The following is a 20663-nucleotide window of genomic DNA, read 5'->3' as shown; positions in this document are numbered from 1 at the left end:
GCCTAATTATTCAGAAATCACCAACCCACTGACTGATCTCACTAAATAAGGAGCACCAGATCCAGTCCAGTGGACAGAGCAGTGCCAATAGGCCTATACCCAAGTAAAAGCTGCACTGTGCGGTCAGCCACTTACATTCCTGACTTCTCTCCCTCCCTTTTATTTTGCATACTGATGCATCAGACAGAGGGCTGGGAGCCATTTTGCTCCAGATGGTGGATGGGGAGAAGCACCCAGTGCTCTACATAAGCTGCAAGCTCTCCATGCAAGAAACTAAATATAGCACTATTGAGAGTGCTTAGCCATCAAGTGGGCAGTCTTCACCCTCCAGTACTGCCTGCTGGGACACCCATTCACCCTTTGCTTGGATCAATTCCCTGCTCCATTGGCTCAATCACATGAAGGATGCCCATGCATGATCTGAGAAAATGCTTCTGCTACCCCTCTGGGCTGTCACCCCGCTGCTCTGAATACCCCTCATGTGCCACCCAGCGCACCATCTTACTCGGAGATGAAGTCAGACCATAGTTGACTCCTAGAGCTGAAAAAGCAAACTGAAATGGAGAAGAAAAACCCACACTAATGGAGATGTATCAGAGTGAAAGCTCCAGTGATTCAGAAGAAGTGAATAGATAACCCACATAAGACCATTAAAAAAAAATAGAGTATTGGTTCATCAACATCAGGTACTTGCTCCTGCTGATCTTGGCAAATTCATGAAACATGATTTTCTAGGGAGATGGGATGAAAACCTGGTGCGAATTGTCACCTCAAAGGTATTTATGAACTGCAGCCTCAAAAATGGTTAAAAACCTCTTAATCATTTCAGAATATTTGTAATCCTCTGTCTGATGGAGAAAAATGGGCAAATGTGCCCACAGTAACAGAACTGTCTGTGCCATTTTGACATCCATCCATCCTCTGTAGCCGCTTATCCTGTACAGGGTCGCAGGCAAGCTGGAGCCTATCCCAGCTGACTATGGGCGAGAGGCAGGGTACACCTGGACAAGTCGCCAGGTCATTGCAGGGCTAACACAGAGACAACCAGCCATTCACACTCACACCTACAGTCAATTTAGAGCCACCAATTAGCCTAACCTGGAGGTCTTTGGACTGTGGGGGAAACCAGAGCACTCAGAGGAAACCCACGCAGACACAGGGAGAACATGCAAACTCCACACAGAAAGGCCCTTGGCGGCCACTGGGCTCAAACCCAGGATCTCCTTGCTGTGAGGAGACAGTGCTAACTACTACACCACCGCGCCGCCCCCATTTTGACATTAAAGTTAATAAATCTGTCTAAAGTTAGAGAGGGGGCGGCACGGTGGTGTAGTGGTTAGCGCTGTCGCCTCACAGCAAGAAGGTCCTGGGTTCGAGCCCCGGGGCCGGCGAGGGCCTTTCTGTGTGGAGTTTGCATGTTCTCCCCGTGTCCGCGTGGGTTTCCTCCGGGTGCTCCGGTTTCCCCCACAGTCCAAAGACATGCAGGTTAGGTTAACTGGTGACTCTAAATTGACCATAGGTGTGAATGTGTGTGAATGGTTGTCTGTGTCAGCCCTGTGATGACCTGGCAACTTGTCCAGGGTGTACCCCGCCTTTCGCCCGTAGTCAGCTGGGATAGGCTCCAGCTTGCCTGCGACCCTGTAGAAGGATAAAGCGGCTAGAGATAATGAGATGAGATAGAGAGTAAAATATATGGTCTAACAGTTGTTAGAAACCAAACTTAACTAGTATTAAAAATAACAGCAGCAGCAGATGTCATATTTGCACATATATATATAAAAAAGAAACTGTTTCAAGTAAAACTCACCTAAACAATTATGCCAGCTGTCACCAGGGCATAGGCTTAGCTAGCGAGCCGTGCTTTACACAGCCAATTCTAAAAATAAATAAATAAAAAAATAAAAGGCGGCCATAAATCTCCAAACATGGCTTATAAATTTTATACTAACCTGTGCTAACCAAAATTGTGAAATTTTGTGCATTTCTGTGGACATTTTTGTCGATGGTCAGCGGTTTCCCAGGGCGCGTGCTTTCCATATATATATGGAAGTTAAATCGAGAAAATCAAATTTACTGCCAGAAATGTAGCACTCTTATTGGAGAGACTTTTAAACAAGGCTTGAATGGAAGCAAAATACAAGTTTTGAGAGCTTCACAGGCGAAGCTCAGCAGGTTTAGAGCAAATAGGTCATGCATTTAGATAAACATCTTCGCGAGTTTATTATACAAGCATGATAAACTTTATACTTCACACTTTCCTATGTGCCCACTGCCAAATATTATTATAGTTTTTAAATGACTTGTCACCTTCCTCAGGTCAGTGAGAGCCCACTTCCGCATTCATTAAAAAAAAACTGTTCACATGGCAACGGCATGATAAATCACTTTCACTCTTTCGGTTGGTTTCTCTTTTGCCAAGACTTAAATTCTTAAAAACAGTACTTTCATAAACTACCATTATTGAATTTTTTGTATTGCTTACAGTATTTACATTTCAAGCAACTAGTAACTACAGGAAAATTTCATTTGTAACTTAATTTCGCTTATTTTTAACTCCTGTTTATCGCACTTAACAGAATCAAAAGGATTCCTAACATTTGCATTATATACATTTTGTAAAATCAAAGCTTGTTAAAGGCATCTATTATTTTCAGTTGTATACATTTCATAATATTAATCTTCAGAGTTGGTTGAATCTCATTTGTTATCTTTTGTATAGTAAAGATGTATTCTGTGTAATAGGACTTGATTGCAGCAATTTGTATTTTGTTTGTCTTAAGTGCACAAGAAATTATAATTTAAGGTTTTAGCTTTTATTGCAGGAGTTTGTAGAAGATTTTATTGATAATTACTGTGATTTGTAAAGTTCTGGTTAATGAATAAGAAACCAAATTTAAACTGTGTTAACATTTTATTAAGTTAGTAAATAAAATGTGTTAAATGCTTAATAAAATATAATTCACACTTAATGCTTTCATTTCTTTTTAAGGCTCAAGTGCAGCTCCAGAAGTCACCAGATTGCACCAAAAAAAGATGAAATTTTCAAAATTTGTCCCCCGTCACGACCAAGTTACACTCCCTACTTTCATAAAAACACTCCCAACCTTCCCAATCCTGGCTAAGCCCCTGCACCAGGGCAAATCTTCTCCCAGTCAAAAATGGCAGGTTCAACGTTATACAAATCCCAAGATTCACACACTCCAGCCAAAGTCACTGGAAGTTAGCATTACCTGGTGACATCATGCATGAAACACACACTTGCTCACCAAAACCACTTAACTACTACTGTAACTACAACATAAACCAGCCTTTACCCGCTTCAAGAGAACATCGAATATAGTTGCTAAAAACAAAGTAGCAAGGTAACATTATTCAAGCTGAAGATGGAGAGAGCTAACTTTAATACAACACTACTTGAATAACCCCATTAGTTAAAATTCTGAAATCAATTGAAATCCCTCACCTGAGCACTCTCATTCCACCGATTTCAGGGGCGGAGCTAAGGGGTGGCCAGGGGGGCCATGGCCACCCCAGGGCATGCCTTGGCCCCGCCTTGGCCACCCCAGGGCTGGACAATAAAATTTCTAAAACCGATATGTCCCACGAAATGTTAGTTCCACCCGCTGGATTTTTGTTCCGCCTATTTGGTTTCTGCGGGGATGCATATTACCGTAGCACAAACATTTCGCGTGTTCAAGCAGCAGGTGGTATCAGTCATGCTCTAGTCCGACAACACAACCTACGAACTACTTGAACGTGCGATTAATTTGGGATGCAAGTTATTCATCTCTTATACTCTCCAAGTTCTCACTTTGTAGACATACAGTTACAATTCTGTCCTCAGACAATTCAGAGTTTCCAGAAATCTCCTGAGTTTCCAGAAATCTCCACTCTGCCCAGGGTTTTCGAAAGTATCTGTTTTCAGTGACTGAAACCTTCGTTTACATGTAAATGCAACCGTATAGATAAATATGCGTCTTTATAGATATCTGGCTACAGTGGGATTTGTGCTGTGCGCACACAGATACTAGATAGATAGAAAGCAAAACGTCGGTGGTTTTCGATTCTATGACTCAAAAGAGAAAATTACGTCGGCAAGTTAGCTGTCTGTGAATCACTTTGCTCACTCTAACCGCAGAATACAACTTTTAAAGTTAATGTTTGTCTGTTACATGAAAATATAGAGATGTTGTGTGTTACTGGTGGGAGTACACATTGATTAATAATTGTCACACTCGTACATACACAACACTCATGCATTCTCTCAACACACACTCTCCCCCTACCCCTCTCATGCACCACATTTCTATATTTACATGTAACACACTCACTCATACACAACACTTATGCACTCTCTTAACACACTGTCTATCTCACTCACTCACACACACACAATTTGTGCACTACATTTCTATATTTACATGTAACATTCATACACTCAACATAGACACAACTCATACACTAAATTTTTATATTTAAATGTAACACATGCACTGTCTTAAAACTCTCACTCATATGAACACATACTTAACTCTCTTAACACACACTGTCTTTCTCTCACTCACTATAAGATACAACTCATGCACTCTCGAGAGACACACACACACGCATGACGCACTACATTTCTATATTTACATGTAACACACTCACTGGTATACACAACACTCGTGCACTCTGAACAGACACACCACTCGTGCACTACATTTCTATATTCACATATAACACACACAACACTCATGCACTCTGAACATACACTCTCATACACACACACAACTTATGCACTTCATTTTTGTATTTACATGGAACATCTTCACACACACAATTCATATACTACAGCTCATCTATATATCTACATGCAGTGCACATACTTTCCCCCTCTCTCTCACACCACTAATGCACTACACCTCATCTATGTCATGTTACATCAGTGTAACACTTTCTCTCACACACGCATGCGCACACAAACATTTTGTAACTCAACACATTAGTTTGTACAGTACTTACAATAGACAATATCACATATTGTAAGTGTTTACATATGTTTTATGAGTTAAGTATTTTCCTTTTCCTGAGCAAAGCACTCTTTATTCAAGCCTGACTAATATCCTTACTACTTCCCAGGTGCCTGGGACAGGTGATCTTTTAGTTTTTACTTTTGCATTTTAGTAGTGATTGTTAAAATCCTGATGCTTAACTAGAGTAAACAAGTTGGAAGGTTTCTTTGTTTTGCAGATGCTTTGTTACATAAATTAATACATTAATTTCTGACCTCTTGGCTCACATGGGTTTTGTTCATGAGTTAGGCACCAGATACATTAGAATACAGGAAATCAAATCTAGCTAATTCAATATTTCCCGGGGGAGGACCCCCGGACCCCCCCTTTTATTTAGTCACAGCATGGCCACCCCTTGTATATCCTTGGCCCCCCTTTGGCCACCCCATGTAAAAAAATCCTGGCTACGCTACTGACCATTTTCCAGGGGTTTGTAAGGAGGGGTCTTCAAACTTATCCACAAAGGGTTAATGTATTATACTGGGAGTAGTATGTACGTACTGATTAGCTTCTAAATGGCTGGTGTTAGCAGTGTTTGCAACTCAGAAATGGAGGATGTTCAGAGGTAGTCCGTGACCACTGAGCTGCAGATTTTTTAAGCAATTCACACAGTAAAGTGATAATATAAAAATGATATGTACAACAGTATATAATAAAATTAAAAGGCAATCAGTGTCATCATCAGACTAAAGACTGGCTGCTGTTCAGCTAAAGCAAATAGTTAGAGCATTGCGCACACAAAAAAATAAATTTTTAAAAAAACCACACCCGACACTGAGTTTGTGTAGAGCAGATCAGTCTACAAATATTGAGTGTTGAACAAATTCATAGGTTGTGTTAAAGCTACACAACTGTGTTTAAAAAAAAAAAATCTAACAATTTAATTCACACCATGTGTAAACTTGGGTGCAATACATACGTAATGTGTCATTTTTCTGCATATCCTTTCTAAGTGCTTATTTAAGTCTTAATGAGCATTATCTAGCTCATTCAAATTTTGAGCAAATATTCATCATTTAATTTTAATTCCAATGTACCGTGGTAGGCAGCTAAAACAAGAACCATTAATGAACAAATATTTATGGACTTGACTGTCTGTTTAAAAACTGCATTAGAGCAGTTTGTGGCTCAAACACTAAAGGCAACTGTGCCCCAAAATTATGCTTTAAGTTTAGAAAGAATGCTGTGTGTACCTCAATAAGGGCAAATATGCCCAAGATGGTATATGACTTCCAATAACACTTGATAATGGCTTTGGTAAGTTTAGGAGTTCTGAGTTCTTTAGTTGCCATCTCCACTTCATGATCCCAATAGCTGAAAGAGATTCAGATATTATTATGCATTTTTACATTAAAATACTAGTGCATCTCAAACAATTAAAATATTTTGAAAAAGATCAATATTTTCCATCAGATATTTAAGAAAGTGAAAATTTAATATATTCTAGACTCATTACAAAAACAAGTATTTAGAGCATTTTTCTATTTTAATTTCGATAATTATGGCCTACAGTTGAAAAAAAAACAACTCAAAATAAAAAAAGTATTTCACTTTGAGTTTGAGTAAAAACAATATAAATATCATGGATCTCTCAGTCTAGTTCAGTGCATGCAACCACAATCATGGGGAAGATTGCTGACTTGACAGTTGTCCAAAAGACGATCACTGACACCTTCCACAAGGAGGGTAAGCCACAGGTCATTATTGAAAAGACTGTCTGGAAAAGATGCACAAGCAACAGGGATGACTGCAGCTTTGAGAGAACTGTCAAGAAAATTCGATTCAAGCACTTGGGAGAGGTTCACAAGGAGTGGACTGAGGCTGGTGGCAGTGCAACAAGAACCACCACGAACAGAAATCTTCAGGAAAGGGCCTACAACTGTTACATTCCTAATATCAGCCCACTCTTTTTTTGTAATTCACATTTTTTATTTTTTCAAACATATGCATAAGGACAATTACAACACCCAAACACAACATAGCCGCACAGCAGATCCCCCCTTCTTCCCCTCCCCCAGCACACATCATAATGCACAGTACCTTAGGTCAGTTAGTATTGCACCTCATTTCTCACTGATCCTCCCCTTTAATGTATGTAAGGAAACTATCCCACACAGCAGAAAACTTTGACACAGAGTCTTTCACTTTGGCAAGCATTAGTTCGTAAGAGGCTGTACTTGTCATGAGCTCGATCCAGTCCTTATAGCAAGGTGAACTTGTACTTTTCCATTTCCTTAAAATAACTTTGGCTGTAGTAAGGAAGCCTGCAAGAATTAATCCAAACTGTGCCTTTGTAAGATCAGCTGTTAGCACCGTTCGATCACCGAGTAAGCAGAGTCGAGGTGAACCCGGCAAGGGCTGCTCCAACCAATCACTTGAGTCCAAAAGGGAGAGACAAGTGGACAGTCCCACATGAGGTGTGGAAAAGTACCCCTAGAATTCTTACATTTCCAACATTCATCGCTATTGATTTGATCAAGTCGCTTAAGCTTAACAGGCGTCCAGTAGTATTTATGAATTATTTTGTAATGTACAAATCTTGTCTTAACATCTCTCACTGACCAACTCATGTTTGCATAATATTATCCCAAACACTTTGTTCCAACTCAAGACCTAAATCTTTTTGCCATATTAACCTCAAATTTTCATTTTTACCATACAGAGCATTAGCAGCCATGTTATAAAAAACAGAAGATGACTGCCCAAACCTTGGAAACTTAAATAAACTTTGCAGGACATTCTCAGCCTGTCCTGTATTATAACCCATAGACAATACAGAACTTCGTAACTGAAGATATTTCCAAAAATCCCCCTTGTCATTTACATTATATTTATTTGTCTTTGAGCCCTTGAAATGAAAAACACTCCCTCCTCAAAAAGATCAGCAATAGTGGTAATACCCTTATCGTGCCATGTCTTCCAAAACACTGGTCTCTTCCCTATTTTAATTGCAGGATTGTCCCATATAGATGAGTAAGCCTGTTTGTAAGGACTCACTCCAAGCAATTTATGGACTTTTGTCCAGACATACCTGGAATGTTGAAATATGGGATTGACTTTTTGGGCATCTAGTAGTTTTTGAGAAAGCATCTATGTATCTAAATGGAAAGGTCAGAGACCTCTCAATTTCTAACCATCCCAATTTTAAGTCAGTCATTCTGTGTCCAGTGCTCACACAGTCTGAACACTTCAAAGGAGATACTATACAGCTCCACATTTGGCAAAGCCAGTCCACCCTTTCTCCTAGTAGTAAATAATTTATTTAAACTAATCCTAGGCTTCTTTCCCTCCCACAAATACTCTTTAACCATATTATATTACCTTATCAATGAATCAGGAATAGTCAGAGGAATCATCATGGAAACATAGTTGACCTTTGAAGAGACCATCATTTTAACTGTATTTATTTTACCCCACAAAGATAAATGTAATACTTTCCACCTATCAAAGCTGGTCTTAATATTCTTAAGAATTGGATTCACATTAATTTGTACCAGTGTTTGGAAATCCATGGTCAACCTTATGCCCAGATATTTCATTCCTGATGGTATCCAAGTGAATGCAAATGCCCCAATATCTGCCTTTGAGCAACTACTGGACACTGGCATTACTTCAGATTTTTGCCAATTGATTTTATAGCCTGAAATTCTTGAGAAATTCTCAATAATATCCATAACCCCTGGAATAGAGGAGGCTGGATCTGACAACATCAGTAAGATGTCATCAGCATATAGAAACATCTTATGCATTTGCCCCCCTGACAACACTCCCTTAACTTTTGGATCAGCTCTTATAGCGATTGCCAACGGTTCCACAAATAAGGTAAATAATAGTGGGGATAATGGGTCCCCCTGCCTTGTGCCTCTTCCTAAATTAAAGAAAGGGGACATGATGCCATTCGTTAGAACAGCTGCCCGTGGTGCTGAATACAAAACCTTAACCCATTTGATAAATCCCTTCCCAAAACCAAAGGCCTGCAGTGTGTGTATTAAATACCCCCACTCTACTCTATCAAACGCCTTCATAGCATCCAGAGAAAAAGCAGCCACAGGAATATTCTCATCATGATTTATCCACATAAGATGTAATATGCGCCTAAGGTTATCTGCAGAAGATCTACCCTTAACAAAACCAACCTGATCTCCATTAATGATTGTTGGTAAGACTTTCTCCAGTCTCATTGCCAATACCTTAGACAGAATTTTACAATCCACGTTCTCCAAGCTAATTGGCCTATAGCTACTTGGTGCATATGGGTCCTTATCTTTCTTCAGTAGAACAGTTATTACTGTGTCATTAAAGGTGGGAGGGAGTTTTCCTTCCTCTAATGCTTCTGTGAAAACCATTGTTAAAATGGGAGCCAATGTGTCAATATTGACCTTGTAGTATTCAGCCGTAAAACCATCAAGACCCGGTGACTTTCCAGATTTCATTGACAGAATGGCAGCTCTAACCTCCAATTCGTCTATAGGGGCATCCATCATGTGCACTTGTGTTGGCGACACAACAGGGATCTCTATATTTGAAAAAAAAAAATCTGTATACCTATCCTTATCAACAGGGATTTCTGATCTGTATAAATCTTCACAGAAATTCTTAAATATCCCATTAATTTCTGCATTCTCTGTCAGCACCTCCCCTCTATCATTAATAATGGCTGGTATTAAGAGGCTAGCATCCTTCCTCTTCACTTGTGAGGCCAACAATTTACTTGCCTTCTCACCACTCTCATAGAAACTGGTCTTTAATCTGAAAAGGGCATATTCTGCCTTCTTATTATAAATCTCATTTAGCTGAAATTTCAAGTTACATATTTATTTAAATCGATGTTCACTATAAGATTGTGACAACATGGTTTCCTTACTTTTGATCTGGGATTCTAATTCCTTAATCTTCAAATAAGACATTCTTTTTAAATAACTTGACTGAGATGAAATGGCCCCTCATAAACGCTTTTGAAGCTTCCCATACACTTGAGATCTTCTCCGTTGAATCTACATTTTGCTCAAAAAAGCTCTTAAGGTGGGTGTCCATAAATGCCTTAAGTGTGGGATCCTGAAGAAATGACGCATTTAGTCTCCACCGACCTCCACTTGGCTTACTTGACTTCAGCTCCAATATCAACTCTACTGGAGCATGATCAGACAAAGCTATTGCTCCAATCTTGCACTCAGCTACAACCTCAGTCATTTTTCTTGAAACCAAGAAATAGTCTATCCTTGAGTATGATTTATGCATGTGGGAGAAAAAAGTATATTCTTTTTCTCTAGGACTGACCACCCTCCAGATATCTAATCAGGCCATGGTCTTTCATCATCAGTTGTATGGCTAACCTATCTCTTGGCACAGATTTGAGATATGTAGTTCGATCTATATAGGCATCTTGTACTTGATTAAAGTCACCAGCCATCACTATCCGAGCCTCTTCAAGTTCCCCAACACTCTTATTAGCCATATGAAAAAAGTCGCCATCATCTTTGTTTGGAGCATACGGATTACAAATATTCATCTTCACTCCATCAATGGCAGCATGAATACAAATCATCCTACCCTCCTCATCTTGCTTCTGATTGAGCATTACTAAGTTTAATTTTTTTGTGCACCAATATTGCCACCCCATTCTTCTTACTACTGTACGAACTGTGAAATACCTGTCCTACCCAATCACGTTTGAGCTTCTCTGCTTCTTTACCCTCCATATGAGTCTCTTGAATTAAAGCAATATCTGCTTGGTGAGACTTCAGATAGCTTAACCACTTTTCTTTTTATAGGATTCTGGGAACCATTTATATTCCATGTTATAATTTTCATCATTTTAGCCATTTGGTAATAATACACTGAACATTTGAAGGTGTGCTCATAGAGGGGAACGCCCACCCACAATCCCAGCTGTGCAGACTACAATAAACAGAACACACCAAAAAAAAAAAAAACAAAAAAAAAAAAACCCACACACAGCAACCCTAACACCCCCCACCCACATCTCCCAATACTTCTTTTTGCAAAAAAGAAATAACCCCACCCATACATGGTCCGTAAGGCGCAACAGCCAGATACCTCCAGACTCCACCAAACCCCCTTTCTTAATACTTGTTAGCAATAATTAACACGCCAACATTTCTTACTACAACTCCAAATTAGTCTCAACATTTCTCGACAGCTATTACAAAACCACGCTGCCATTAGGCTATAGCTGTTTACATGAACATATAATCAAATGAAAAACTAAGGACCACTTTAGACCTCTGTGGGTCTATCAAATAGGCTACTCACAGTCATCTGGTTTAGCAAACCTATGCGCCTGCCCAAGTCCAAGGAATGAACACCAATTAAAATCCAAGGCTCATTAGCCCAGGACAAAAACAGAAATATATTGTAATCCTCAAACTTTGGCTCTGCGCAGTCTGCCTCCAGAAGAAAACAAGCGACATTTGCCACCGCATCTCCTAGCCCTGTTCAGCGTCGTCCACAGTTACCAGCGCTCATGCGTCACTCAACAGCTCCAGTGCTTCACGTGGGTCTGTGAAGCTCACTTTTTCCCCTTTCCATGTAAAACGAAGGGTTGCAGGGAACACCAGTGTGAAACGAATAGTCATCTCGTGTAATTTCCTCCTTACTTCAGTAAACTGCTTTCTTTTGGCCGACACGTCCTTGGTCATGTCAGGAAAGACAGAAATGTTGGAATCGTCCCAATGTACCCCTTCACCTACGTGAGCCTTTGTTTTCACCGCCGTCATGACACGTTCCTTCTCCAGAAAACTCTGAAAGCAAACAATAACCGGGCGCGGTGGCTTATTCGGCTCAGATGTTTCAGAAAGCACTCGATGCACCATTTGAAGCTCCGACTTGGCCACATTCACTCCCAAAGCATCAGTAAAAAAGTTCCTCACACGTTCACGCAGCTTTATCTGACTTCCTTTCTTTTCTTTCAACCCGAAGATTCGCACATTAAGACGTCTTTCCCTGTTGGCCATATCATTCACCATCTCACATAGCTCAGAGCACTCTTTGGCACTCGTTTTAGCCATCTTCTTCCATTTGTCTCTCTCGTCTTCCAATTCCGAGATCCGACCCTCAGCCTCGCCCAATCGCTGGACAATGGATTCCACATCTGTCTTCATTTTACCTTGATTATTCTTGACACTTGTCACATCTGCTTGTAGGGTTGTTAGAGTACCACTGAATCGAGACATCTCCATTGCTTTCTGAAGTGCTGCTTGCAGTTCGGTAAATCCAGGTGGTGCCTTGGCCATTTCTGAAGGTAACGCTGACCCGGGACCAGAGTTTTTGGCGGAGCTCTGTGTGCTAGCATGACTAGCCCCTTGCTTAGCAATGCGTGTTTGACGTTGCACTCATAATGGCCTAATATAACTTCACCAACTTATCCCCTACTAAACTCGTAGTGGTACTCCTGCCTCTGACGCAATATTTTCCCCGAAATTCTGGAGTCTATCGTATCATAAAATCAATTTATTTTGGGGGTTTGACGGAGCAGCTCCCTCACACGTCCATCTTGCTTCGCGATCCCACGTGACTCCCATATCAACCCACTCTTGAACCAGACAGTCAGAAGCAGCTTACCTGGGCTAAGGTCCTAAGTGATCCAAAGTCCTCTTTTCAGATGAAAGTAAATTTTGCATTTCATTTGGAAATCATCGTCCTAGAAATCGGAGGAAGAGTGGAGAGGCACAGAATCCAAGGCGTTTGAAGCCCAGTGTGAAGTTTCCACAGTCTGTGATGATTTGGGGTGCTATGTCATCTGCTGGTGTTGGTCCACTGTGTTTTATCAAGTTCAAAGTCAATACAGCCATCTACCAGGAGCTTTTAGAGCACTTCATGCTTCCATGTGCTGACAAGCTTTATGGAGATACCAATTTCCTTTTTCCAGCAGGACTTGGTATCTGCCCACAGTGCCTAAACTACTCCCAAATGGTTTGCTGACCACAATATTACTGTGCTTGATTGGCCAGCCAACCGACCTGACCTGAACCCCATCACGAATCTACGAGGTACTGTCAACACGAAGATGAGAAATACCCAACCCAAAAATACAGACGAGTTGAAGACCATCATCAATGCAATCTCAGCAGTGCCACTGGCTGATCGCTTCCATGCCAAACCTCATTGATGCAGTAATTTGAGGTAAAGGAGCCCCAACCAAGTGTTGAGTGTATAAATGAGCATACTTTTCAGAAGTTGGACATTTCTGTATTGTAAAATATATTTATTTACTGAGCTTAAAGAAATGCACTGGATTTCTGATTTTCATGAGCTAGAAGCCATAACCATCAAAATAAAATAAATGTGTTTTTACTTTGGCTTGAAATATTTCACTTTACATGTAATGAATATAGAATAGACCTGTTCACAGTTTGTACACAATGATGACGTTGTACATACGCGCATGCATTTTGGCAACAGAAGTATGGCAGAGATCAACAGCTTGTCAAGCTATGCAAGGGGATTAACAACAAAAGATTGCAAATGTTACCTCACCAAGTTGACTGACAAATGGTGACCGACTTTCAGATCCATGTGCTATTAATGAGTGGGTTGAAGACGTTAGCAAGTGGCTGAATATACACGTATGAATGTACGGTGACAGTGGCAGAGAGGAGGTCCATGGACAAACTATTGAACATCATGGACGATGCCAGTCACCCTCTGCACACCGTCATTAGCAACCAGAGGAGCCTGTTCAGTGGCAGAATGCTCCTTCCCAAGTGCAGGACGAACAGACTCAAAAACTCCTTTGTCCCTCGCGCCATCAGACTGTACAACTCCTCTCTGGGGGGGTAACAGGAGGAGAGAGGACGGGAAGGAGCAGTAGCCTAGCCTAGCAACAAGCAATACAGGACAATGTGCAATATAAAGTGCAATATCTTTCCTGCTTCCCCCCCCACACACACACACACCCTAACCCCACTTCTCCCCCCTTCCCCCCCATATCTTATTCTTTTATATTTGTATATGTAAATACTTTATTTTAATTTATCTAGAAGTTTTTCTGTATTTCTTTTCTCTGTTTATCTGTAATGATGCTGCTGGAATCTTAATCTCCCTGAGGGAACCCTCCCAAAGGGATCAATAAAGTTTTATATGGCCTGTATGGCATGGTAAACAGCCTATTATTTGGTGTTGTGAACTTGTAGCTAATATAGTTCAGAGCTCTACGATATAGTTATGCAAACATGAATTATGCTTCTGTGTTAGTCCTTTCAAGTTTAACTTCGGCTATTACTCTCCTTACAATATCAAAAATCTTATGCCCCTCTAATTTGGATAACCTTACCTGATATAAAGTGGGTACTGCAGACGTGAGCATTTTTGATTGTGTCCTCACTCTAGTCAACACATTTAATTGCTTGCAGCCACAGATGCCGCTGGTTGCTCTGAAACGGTTGCGATCCTGTAAAACTTGAGTCCACCGGTGGAATATCAATTCTGACAACCATGTATGCAACAACCAGACATTTTCATACTGGAAACAGATTTTAAACGCTTGCTACCTCATCTGTGTCAGTCAGAATGGCTGAGGAACACCACCACTCCTGTTGCCCAAGTGCAAGGACAATTTGAAGACATCAGCTATGAAGGGATCTATATATGAAAGTGTGGCAGCGGGGGCGTGGTCTAGCATCAGTCTGTGACAGGAGGGTGGAGTCGGGGAAGTTAAGTGGCAGAATCACTACACCTGTTGTTAATTGATGTGTTTGTGTCTTCTCAGTGACCGCGCCCTTCTTAAGGAGAGAGAGTGAGAGCAGAGGGGCTCTCTCCACAACCAGACAGCTGATGTGTGTGCGCGCGTGTCTGAGTGTGTGTTTGCAGCTGAAAAGCTGAATAAAGAGAGTTTTTGTGAACTCAGTTCTGTCCTGCCGTCCTTCTGTGCTCCACCCATTTACACGAACTGCCACAGTGGTGCTGAAACCCGGGAATGAGCACAGAAGACAACAGCCCCATGGAGTCCTCCACCTTCGCCGACCTGATCCACGCCCTCGCCACGGCCCAACAGAGCCAGCACCAGGGGCTGCTCGCCCTCCGAAAGGAGCAAGAACAACGGTTCGAGGCCCTGGTGCTGGCGCAACAGGAAGATCGTCAGGCGTTCCGGCACCTCCTCGCGTCGGCGGGGTCCACCAACTCCACCGCCGCGGGCCCTTCCCCCCCTCACCCTCACGAAGATGGGCTCGCAGAACGACCCCGAGGCATTCTTCACGCTCTTTGAGCAGGTAGCAGAGACCTCGGGGTGGCCGGTGGAACAGCGCGTGGCGCACCTCCTCCCCCTGCTAACGAGAGAGGCGCAGCTGGCCGCACTACAGCTCCCCGCCGACCGCCGGCTGGCCTACGCGGACCTTCGCCGGGCCGTCCTCCAGCGGGTGGGACGCACCCCGGAGCAACATCAGCGTTTCCGCGCTCTGCGCTTGGAGGAAGTCGGCCGGCCGTTCGCGTTTGGCCAGCAACTCCGGGACGCCTGCTGGCAGTGGTTGAGGGCCGACAGCCTCATCGACCAGGTGGTACTGGAACAGTTCGTCGCGCGTCTACCAGCGGGAACCGCAGAGTGGGTCCAGTGCCACCGCCCGGCGTCGCTGGATCAGGCAATCGAGTTGGCGGAGGATCATCTGGCGGCTGTCCCGACGGCAGGACAGCAGACGACCTCTTCTCTTCTCTCTCTCCTCCTCCTGTGTCTTCTCCTCGCCCCATTCCCCCACCGCGGAGACAGGGGCCGGCGCCACCTCAGCCGGCCCGCCGCACCCGCGGTGCCCTTCCGTGTCTTCCTTCTGTGTCTGTCTCTCCCCCCCCCCCTCAGGTGAGCCCCAGAGCACTAGTGCAGAGAGGAAGCCCGGGCCAGTTTGCTGGCACTGCGGGGAACCGGGCCACCTCCAACAGCAGTGCTCGATAATGGAGGTGGGCGCGGTGGTTCGGATCCCCAACGCGCCAGGAGCCGCCCTCGATCGGGCCGGAGCGTATCGCATACCGGTGAGTATCCAAGGGGATACATATGAGGCGTTGGTGGATTCGGGCTGTAATCAGACCTCAATCCACCAAAACCTGGTGCAAGATGAGGCATTGGGGGGAGCACAATTGGTGAAGGTGTTGTGTGTGCATGGGGATGTTCACAACTACCCTTTAGTGTCGGTCCACATTATTTTCAGAGGGGAAAAATTTATAGTGAAGGCGGCGGTTAATCCTCGCCTTACCCACTCTTTAATTTTGGGGACTGATTGGCCGGGATTTCGGGGTTTAATGACACACTTAGTCAAGAGTGGGTCCTGCCATTTGACAGGGGGAGGTCCCGGTGTCGCTTTGGCGGGAGCAGCTGTCACAGAGCCGTCTACATCATCTCCACGCCAGAGTGAGGAGCCGCCGGCTCCTCCTCTCTCTATTGGGGAATCCCTTGCGGATTTCCCGTTAGAGCAATCGCGAGACGAGACTCTGCGGCATGCTTTTGACCAAGTGAGAGTAATCGATGGTCAAACGCTCCCGCCGAACGCCACCCCGTCCTTCCCCTACTTCGCGATTATGAAGGATAGATTATACCGAGTGATGCAGGACACTCAAACTAAAGAGCGAGTCACGCAGCTTTTAATTCCGAAGAGCCGCCGGGAATTGGTATTCCAGGCGGCTCACTTTAATCCCATGGCTGGACACTTAGGGCAGGATAAAACACTAGCCCGAATAATGACCCGATTCTACTGGCCGGGGATTTGCGGCGATGTCCGTAGGTGGTGTATGGCATGCCGCGAATGCCAGTTAGTAAATCCAGCGGCCATTCCAAAAGCGCCTTTGCGCCCTCTACCGTTAATCGAGACCCCGTTCAAAAGAATTGGGATGGATCTCGTCGGGCCATTAGATCGGTCAACACGAGGGTACCGCTTTATATTAGTTCTGGTGGACTATGCAACGAGATACCCGGAAGCAGTGCCTCTTCGCAATATCTCAGCACGCAGTATTGCGGAGGCGCTCTTCCGCATCATCTCCCGAGTTGGAATCCCGAAAGAGATACTGACTGATCAAGGCACCTCGTTTATGTCACGAACACTGAATGAACTGTATGGGTTATTAGGTATTAAGCCGATCCACACCAGCGTTTATCACCCACAAACGGACGGCTTAGTGGAACGGTTTAATAGCACCCTTAAAAACAATTAAGAAAATTTGTAAGTCAGGACGCACGTAACTAGGATAAATGGCTCGAACCCTTGCTCTTTGCAGTGCGAAAGGTCCCCCAAGCCTCCACGGGGTTCTCCCCGTTTGAATTATTATATGGGCGTAAGCCGCGTGGCATTTTAGACATGCTGCGAGAAAATTGGGAGGAGGGACCTTCACCAAGCAAAAATGAAATTCAATAAGTTATTGACCTGCGTGCAAAACTCCACACACTCACACAACTAACCCAGGAGAATTTGCGGCAGGCCCAAGAACGGCAAACCCGCCTGTACGACAAGGGTACGCGCCTTAGAGAGTTTGCACCGGGAGAGAAAGTACTCGTACTGTTGCCCACATCGAGCTCTAAATTAGTCGCCAAGTGGCAAGGGCCCTTTAAGGTCACACAGCAAGTCGGGGATGTCGACTATGAGGTGAAGCGAACGGACAGGGGTGGGGCGCTACAGATTTACCACCTCAACCTACTCAAACTCTGGAATGAGGAGGTCCCCGTGGTGTTGGTGTCGGTGGTTCCGGAGAAGGCGGAGCTGGGGCCGGAGGTTCAAAAAGGAACATTAGCATCACGTCCTTCTCCGGTCCCCTGTGGAGACCACCTCTCCCCGACCCAACTCGCGGAGGTTGCCCAGTTGCAGACCGAGTCTTCGAACGTGTTCTCACCCCTGCCCGGCCGCACTAACCTCATAGAGCACCACATTGAGACGCCCCGGGGGTGGTAGTGCGTAGCCACCCTTACAGATTACCCGAACACAAGAAAAAGGTGGTTCGGGAAGAACTCGAGGCTATGCTCGAAATGGGAATCGTCGAGGAGTCCCACAGTGACTGGAGCAGCCCGGTGGTCTTGGTACCCAAGGCCGACGGGTCAGTCCGGTTCTGTGTGGACTATAGAAATGTAAACGCAGTGTCTAAATTCGATGCGTACCCAATGCCTCGTATTGATGAGTTGCTCAATCGGCTAGGCATGGCTCGTTTTTACTCGACACTGGATTTAACAAAGGGTTATTGGCAGATCCCCTTGACTCCATTATCCCGTGAAAAAAATGGCCTTTTCCACTCAGGCTGCCCGGCCTGAGTCGGGCGGTGGGGGTATGTGGCAGCGGGGGCGTGGTCTAGCATCGGTCTGTGACAGGAGGGCGGAGTCGGGGAAGTTAAGTGGCAGAATCACTACACCTGTTGTTAATTGATGTGTTTGTGTGTCTTCCCAGTGACCGTGCCCTTCTTAAGGAGAGAGAGTGAGAGCAGAGGGGCTCTCTCCACAACCAGACAGCTGATGTGTGTGCGCGCGTGTGTCTGAGTGTGTGTTTGCAGCTGAAAAGCTGAATAAAGAGAGTTTTTGTGAACTCAGTTCTGTCCTGCCGTCCTTCTGTGCTCCACCCATTTACATGAACTGCCACAGAAAGTTTATCTTTTTGAATTAAATTCTGAAAAAAAACAACTTTCATGATATTGTAATTGCTTGATATGTACTAGGGGTATGTAGGTTTTTAAAAGCACACTCTTCCTGACCCATTATAATCAGGTGGAACTCAAACACGTCCCTGCATTTACAGCTATGAAAAAAATAACCTGTTAAAAATGTTTTGTGCTCTACATTATATGTTGATTAGGGTTATGACTATGAAAGTGTTTTCAAAATTCCCTACTTTCCTGATGTTGCATTTGGTGAACTTTTACTCATGTATTACTTTTTTGAAGTTATTTTTATTGGGTCATGCAAAAACCTCCCGCACCCAACATCACCTCACTTTTGATAAATACATGTATATTAAATAAATGATTATAAAATAAATTCATTGAAAGATGTGTAAAGTACTTTTATATTATTACAACAATTGTTAAGCAATTTATTGTTATATAAAAGTACTTTACACATCTTTCAATTAATTTATTTTATAATCATGATTTATTTAATATACATGTATTTATCAAAAATGAGATGTTGGGTGCAGGAGGTTTTTGCATGACCCAAAAAAATAACTTCAAAAAAGTAATACATGAGTAAAAGTTCACCAAATGCAACATCAGGAAAGTAGAAATTTTGAAAACACTTTCACAGTCATAACCCTAATGTTGATCTCTTGGTGAAAAATTCCCATCTAGTGACCTTCTGGGTTTAAAAAAAAAAAAAAAAAAAAAAATTTACAACACAGAGTCTGCTGTCCAACACATGATAAAACCAAAACTGCCTGAATTTTGACTGCCCATTATACTATGGTCAATATACAACTCATCTCATATAGCTAGCTGTAATGATCACAGGGATTCAAATAATCTCATCTCATTATCTGTAGCCGCTTTATCCTTCTACAGGGTCACAGGCAAGCTGGAGCTTATCCCAGCTGACTACGGGCGAAAGGCAGGGTACACCCTGGACAAGTCGCCAGGTCATCACAGGGCTGACACATAGACAACCATTCACACTCACACCTACAGTCAATTTAGAGTCACCAGTTAACCTAACCTGCATGTCTTTGGACTGTGGGGGAAACCGGAGCACCTGGAGGAAACCCACGCGGACACGGGGAGAACATGCAAACTCCACACAGAAAGGCCCTTGCCAGCCACGGGGCTCGAACCCGGACCTTCTTGCTGTGAGGCGACAGCGCTAATCACTACACCACCGTGCCGCCCCAGATTCAAATAATAATAATAATAAACACTGAAGACACCAGATAATCAAATTATGTTATGGAAAAGTCTACTTGCCTCATAAAAAGATTCAGCACAAATATTTTTTGTAAACAGCTCTTTTTGCAAACAGCTAGTGTATACAAAGCATGGACACAATGTTCCTATTTTGCGCATCTATGATTACAATGCCAGTAAACATTAGCACATCAGCTTCAGGACAGAAATTTAGGTTAAACATAAAGTCTGGAGGAAGAGGTGCCTTCTCTAACAAATTGTTTTACTAGTAGCCAGGTGTTGTGGACTACTTAATCCAGTTTGATTACTTACTTCCCTCTAATCCTTAAAGTAAAACTTTTTCACCTCCACTTGCAATTGATAAAAGATGGAGGAGGGAAAAGCACTAAAAAGGGGAGACTAGTATTTTCTCTGGATCATATTTAAGTTACAGGCATGAAAACGGGTCAGGGGTGAAAAAGTTGAGAAGGGTGCGCGAGTGGTGACGTGGCCTCTGGTGTTGTTTTATTTTCTTTGGGGGGTCCTCCCCCAGAATAAATATTATAACCTCCTTACTAAGTATACTGTATTGACATTTGCACAAGGACATACAGTACAAATACATGTAGTTATAGTGAAATTATGCCCTGGAAAAAAATGCGAATAATAGAACGAAGAAAGTGGAACACACAAGGAATAGTGATCATTTTTTCCTTTTATTTGCCTGGACCACCAGTGTCTCCATGGCCCGCTTTCGCCGAGTTGCCACATGTTTCAGCCTTGCCCGCTTCTCTCCTTCAGCAGTCGGTTTCTTGGCCTGCTGAG

The 20663-nt window shown here is 43.3% G+C and overlaps 1 protein-coding gene across 5 annotated transcripts in view; it reads right to left on the bottom strand.

Annotated features, from left to right (window-relative positions):
• The window catches only part of abcc4 (ATP-binding cassette, sub-family C (CFTR/MRP), member 4), a 289814-nt gene that overhangs the window by 251058 nt on the left and 18093 nt on the right, over positions 1-20663 (bottom strand). For 4 of the 5 annotated variants that reach the window (XM_060919115.1, XM_060919116.1, XM_060919117.1 and 1 more), the window contains exon 3: positions 6248-6368. The exons of the other annotated variant lie outside the window; for it this stretch is intronic. In XM_060919115.1, coding sequence (XP_060775098.1) covers positions 6248-6368 — 121 coding nt within the window. The remainder of the gene's footprint in view (positions 1-6247; positions 6369-20663) is intronic. 5 annotated transcript variants of the gene reach the window in all.

This window comes from Neoarius graeffei, chromosome 4 (assembly GCF_027579695.1).
Source record: "Neoarius graeffei isolate fNeoGra1 chromosome 4, fNeoGra1.pri, whole genome shotgun sequence".
Lineage (NCBI taxonomy): Eukaryota > Metazoa > Chordata > Actinopteri > Siluriformes > Ariidae > Neoarius > Neoarius graeffei.
Note: the sequence above shows the minus strand (reverse complement) of the source record. Positions and strands in the feature narration are given on the sequence as shown.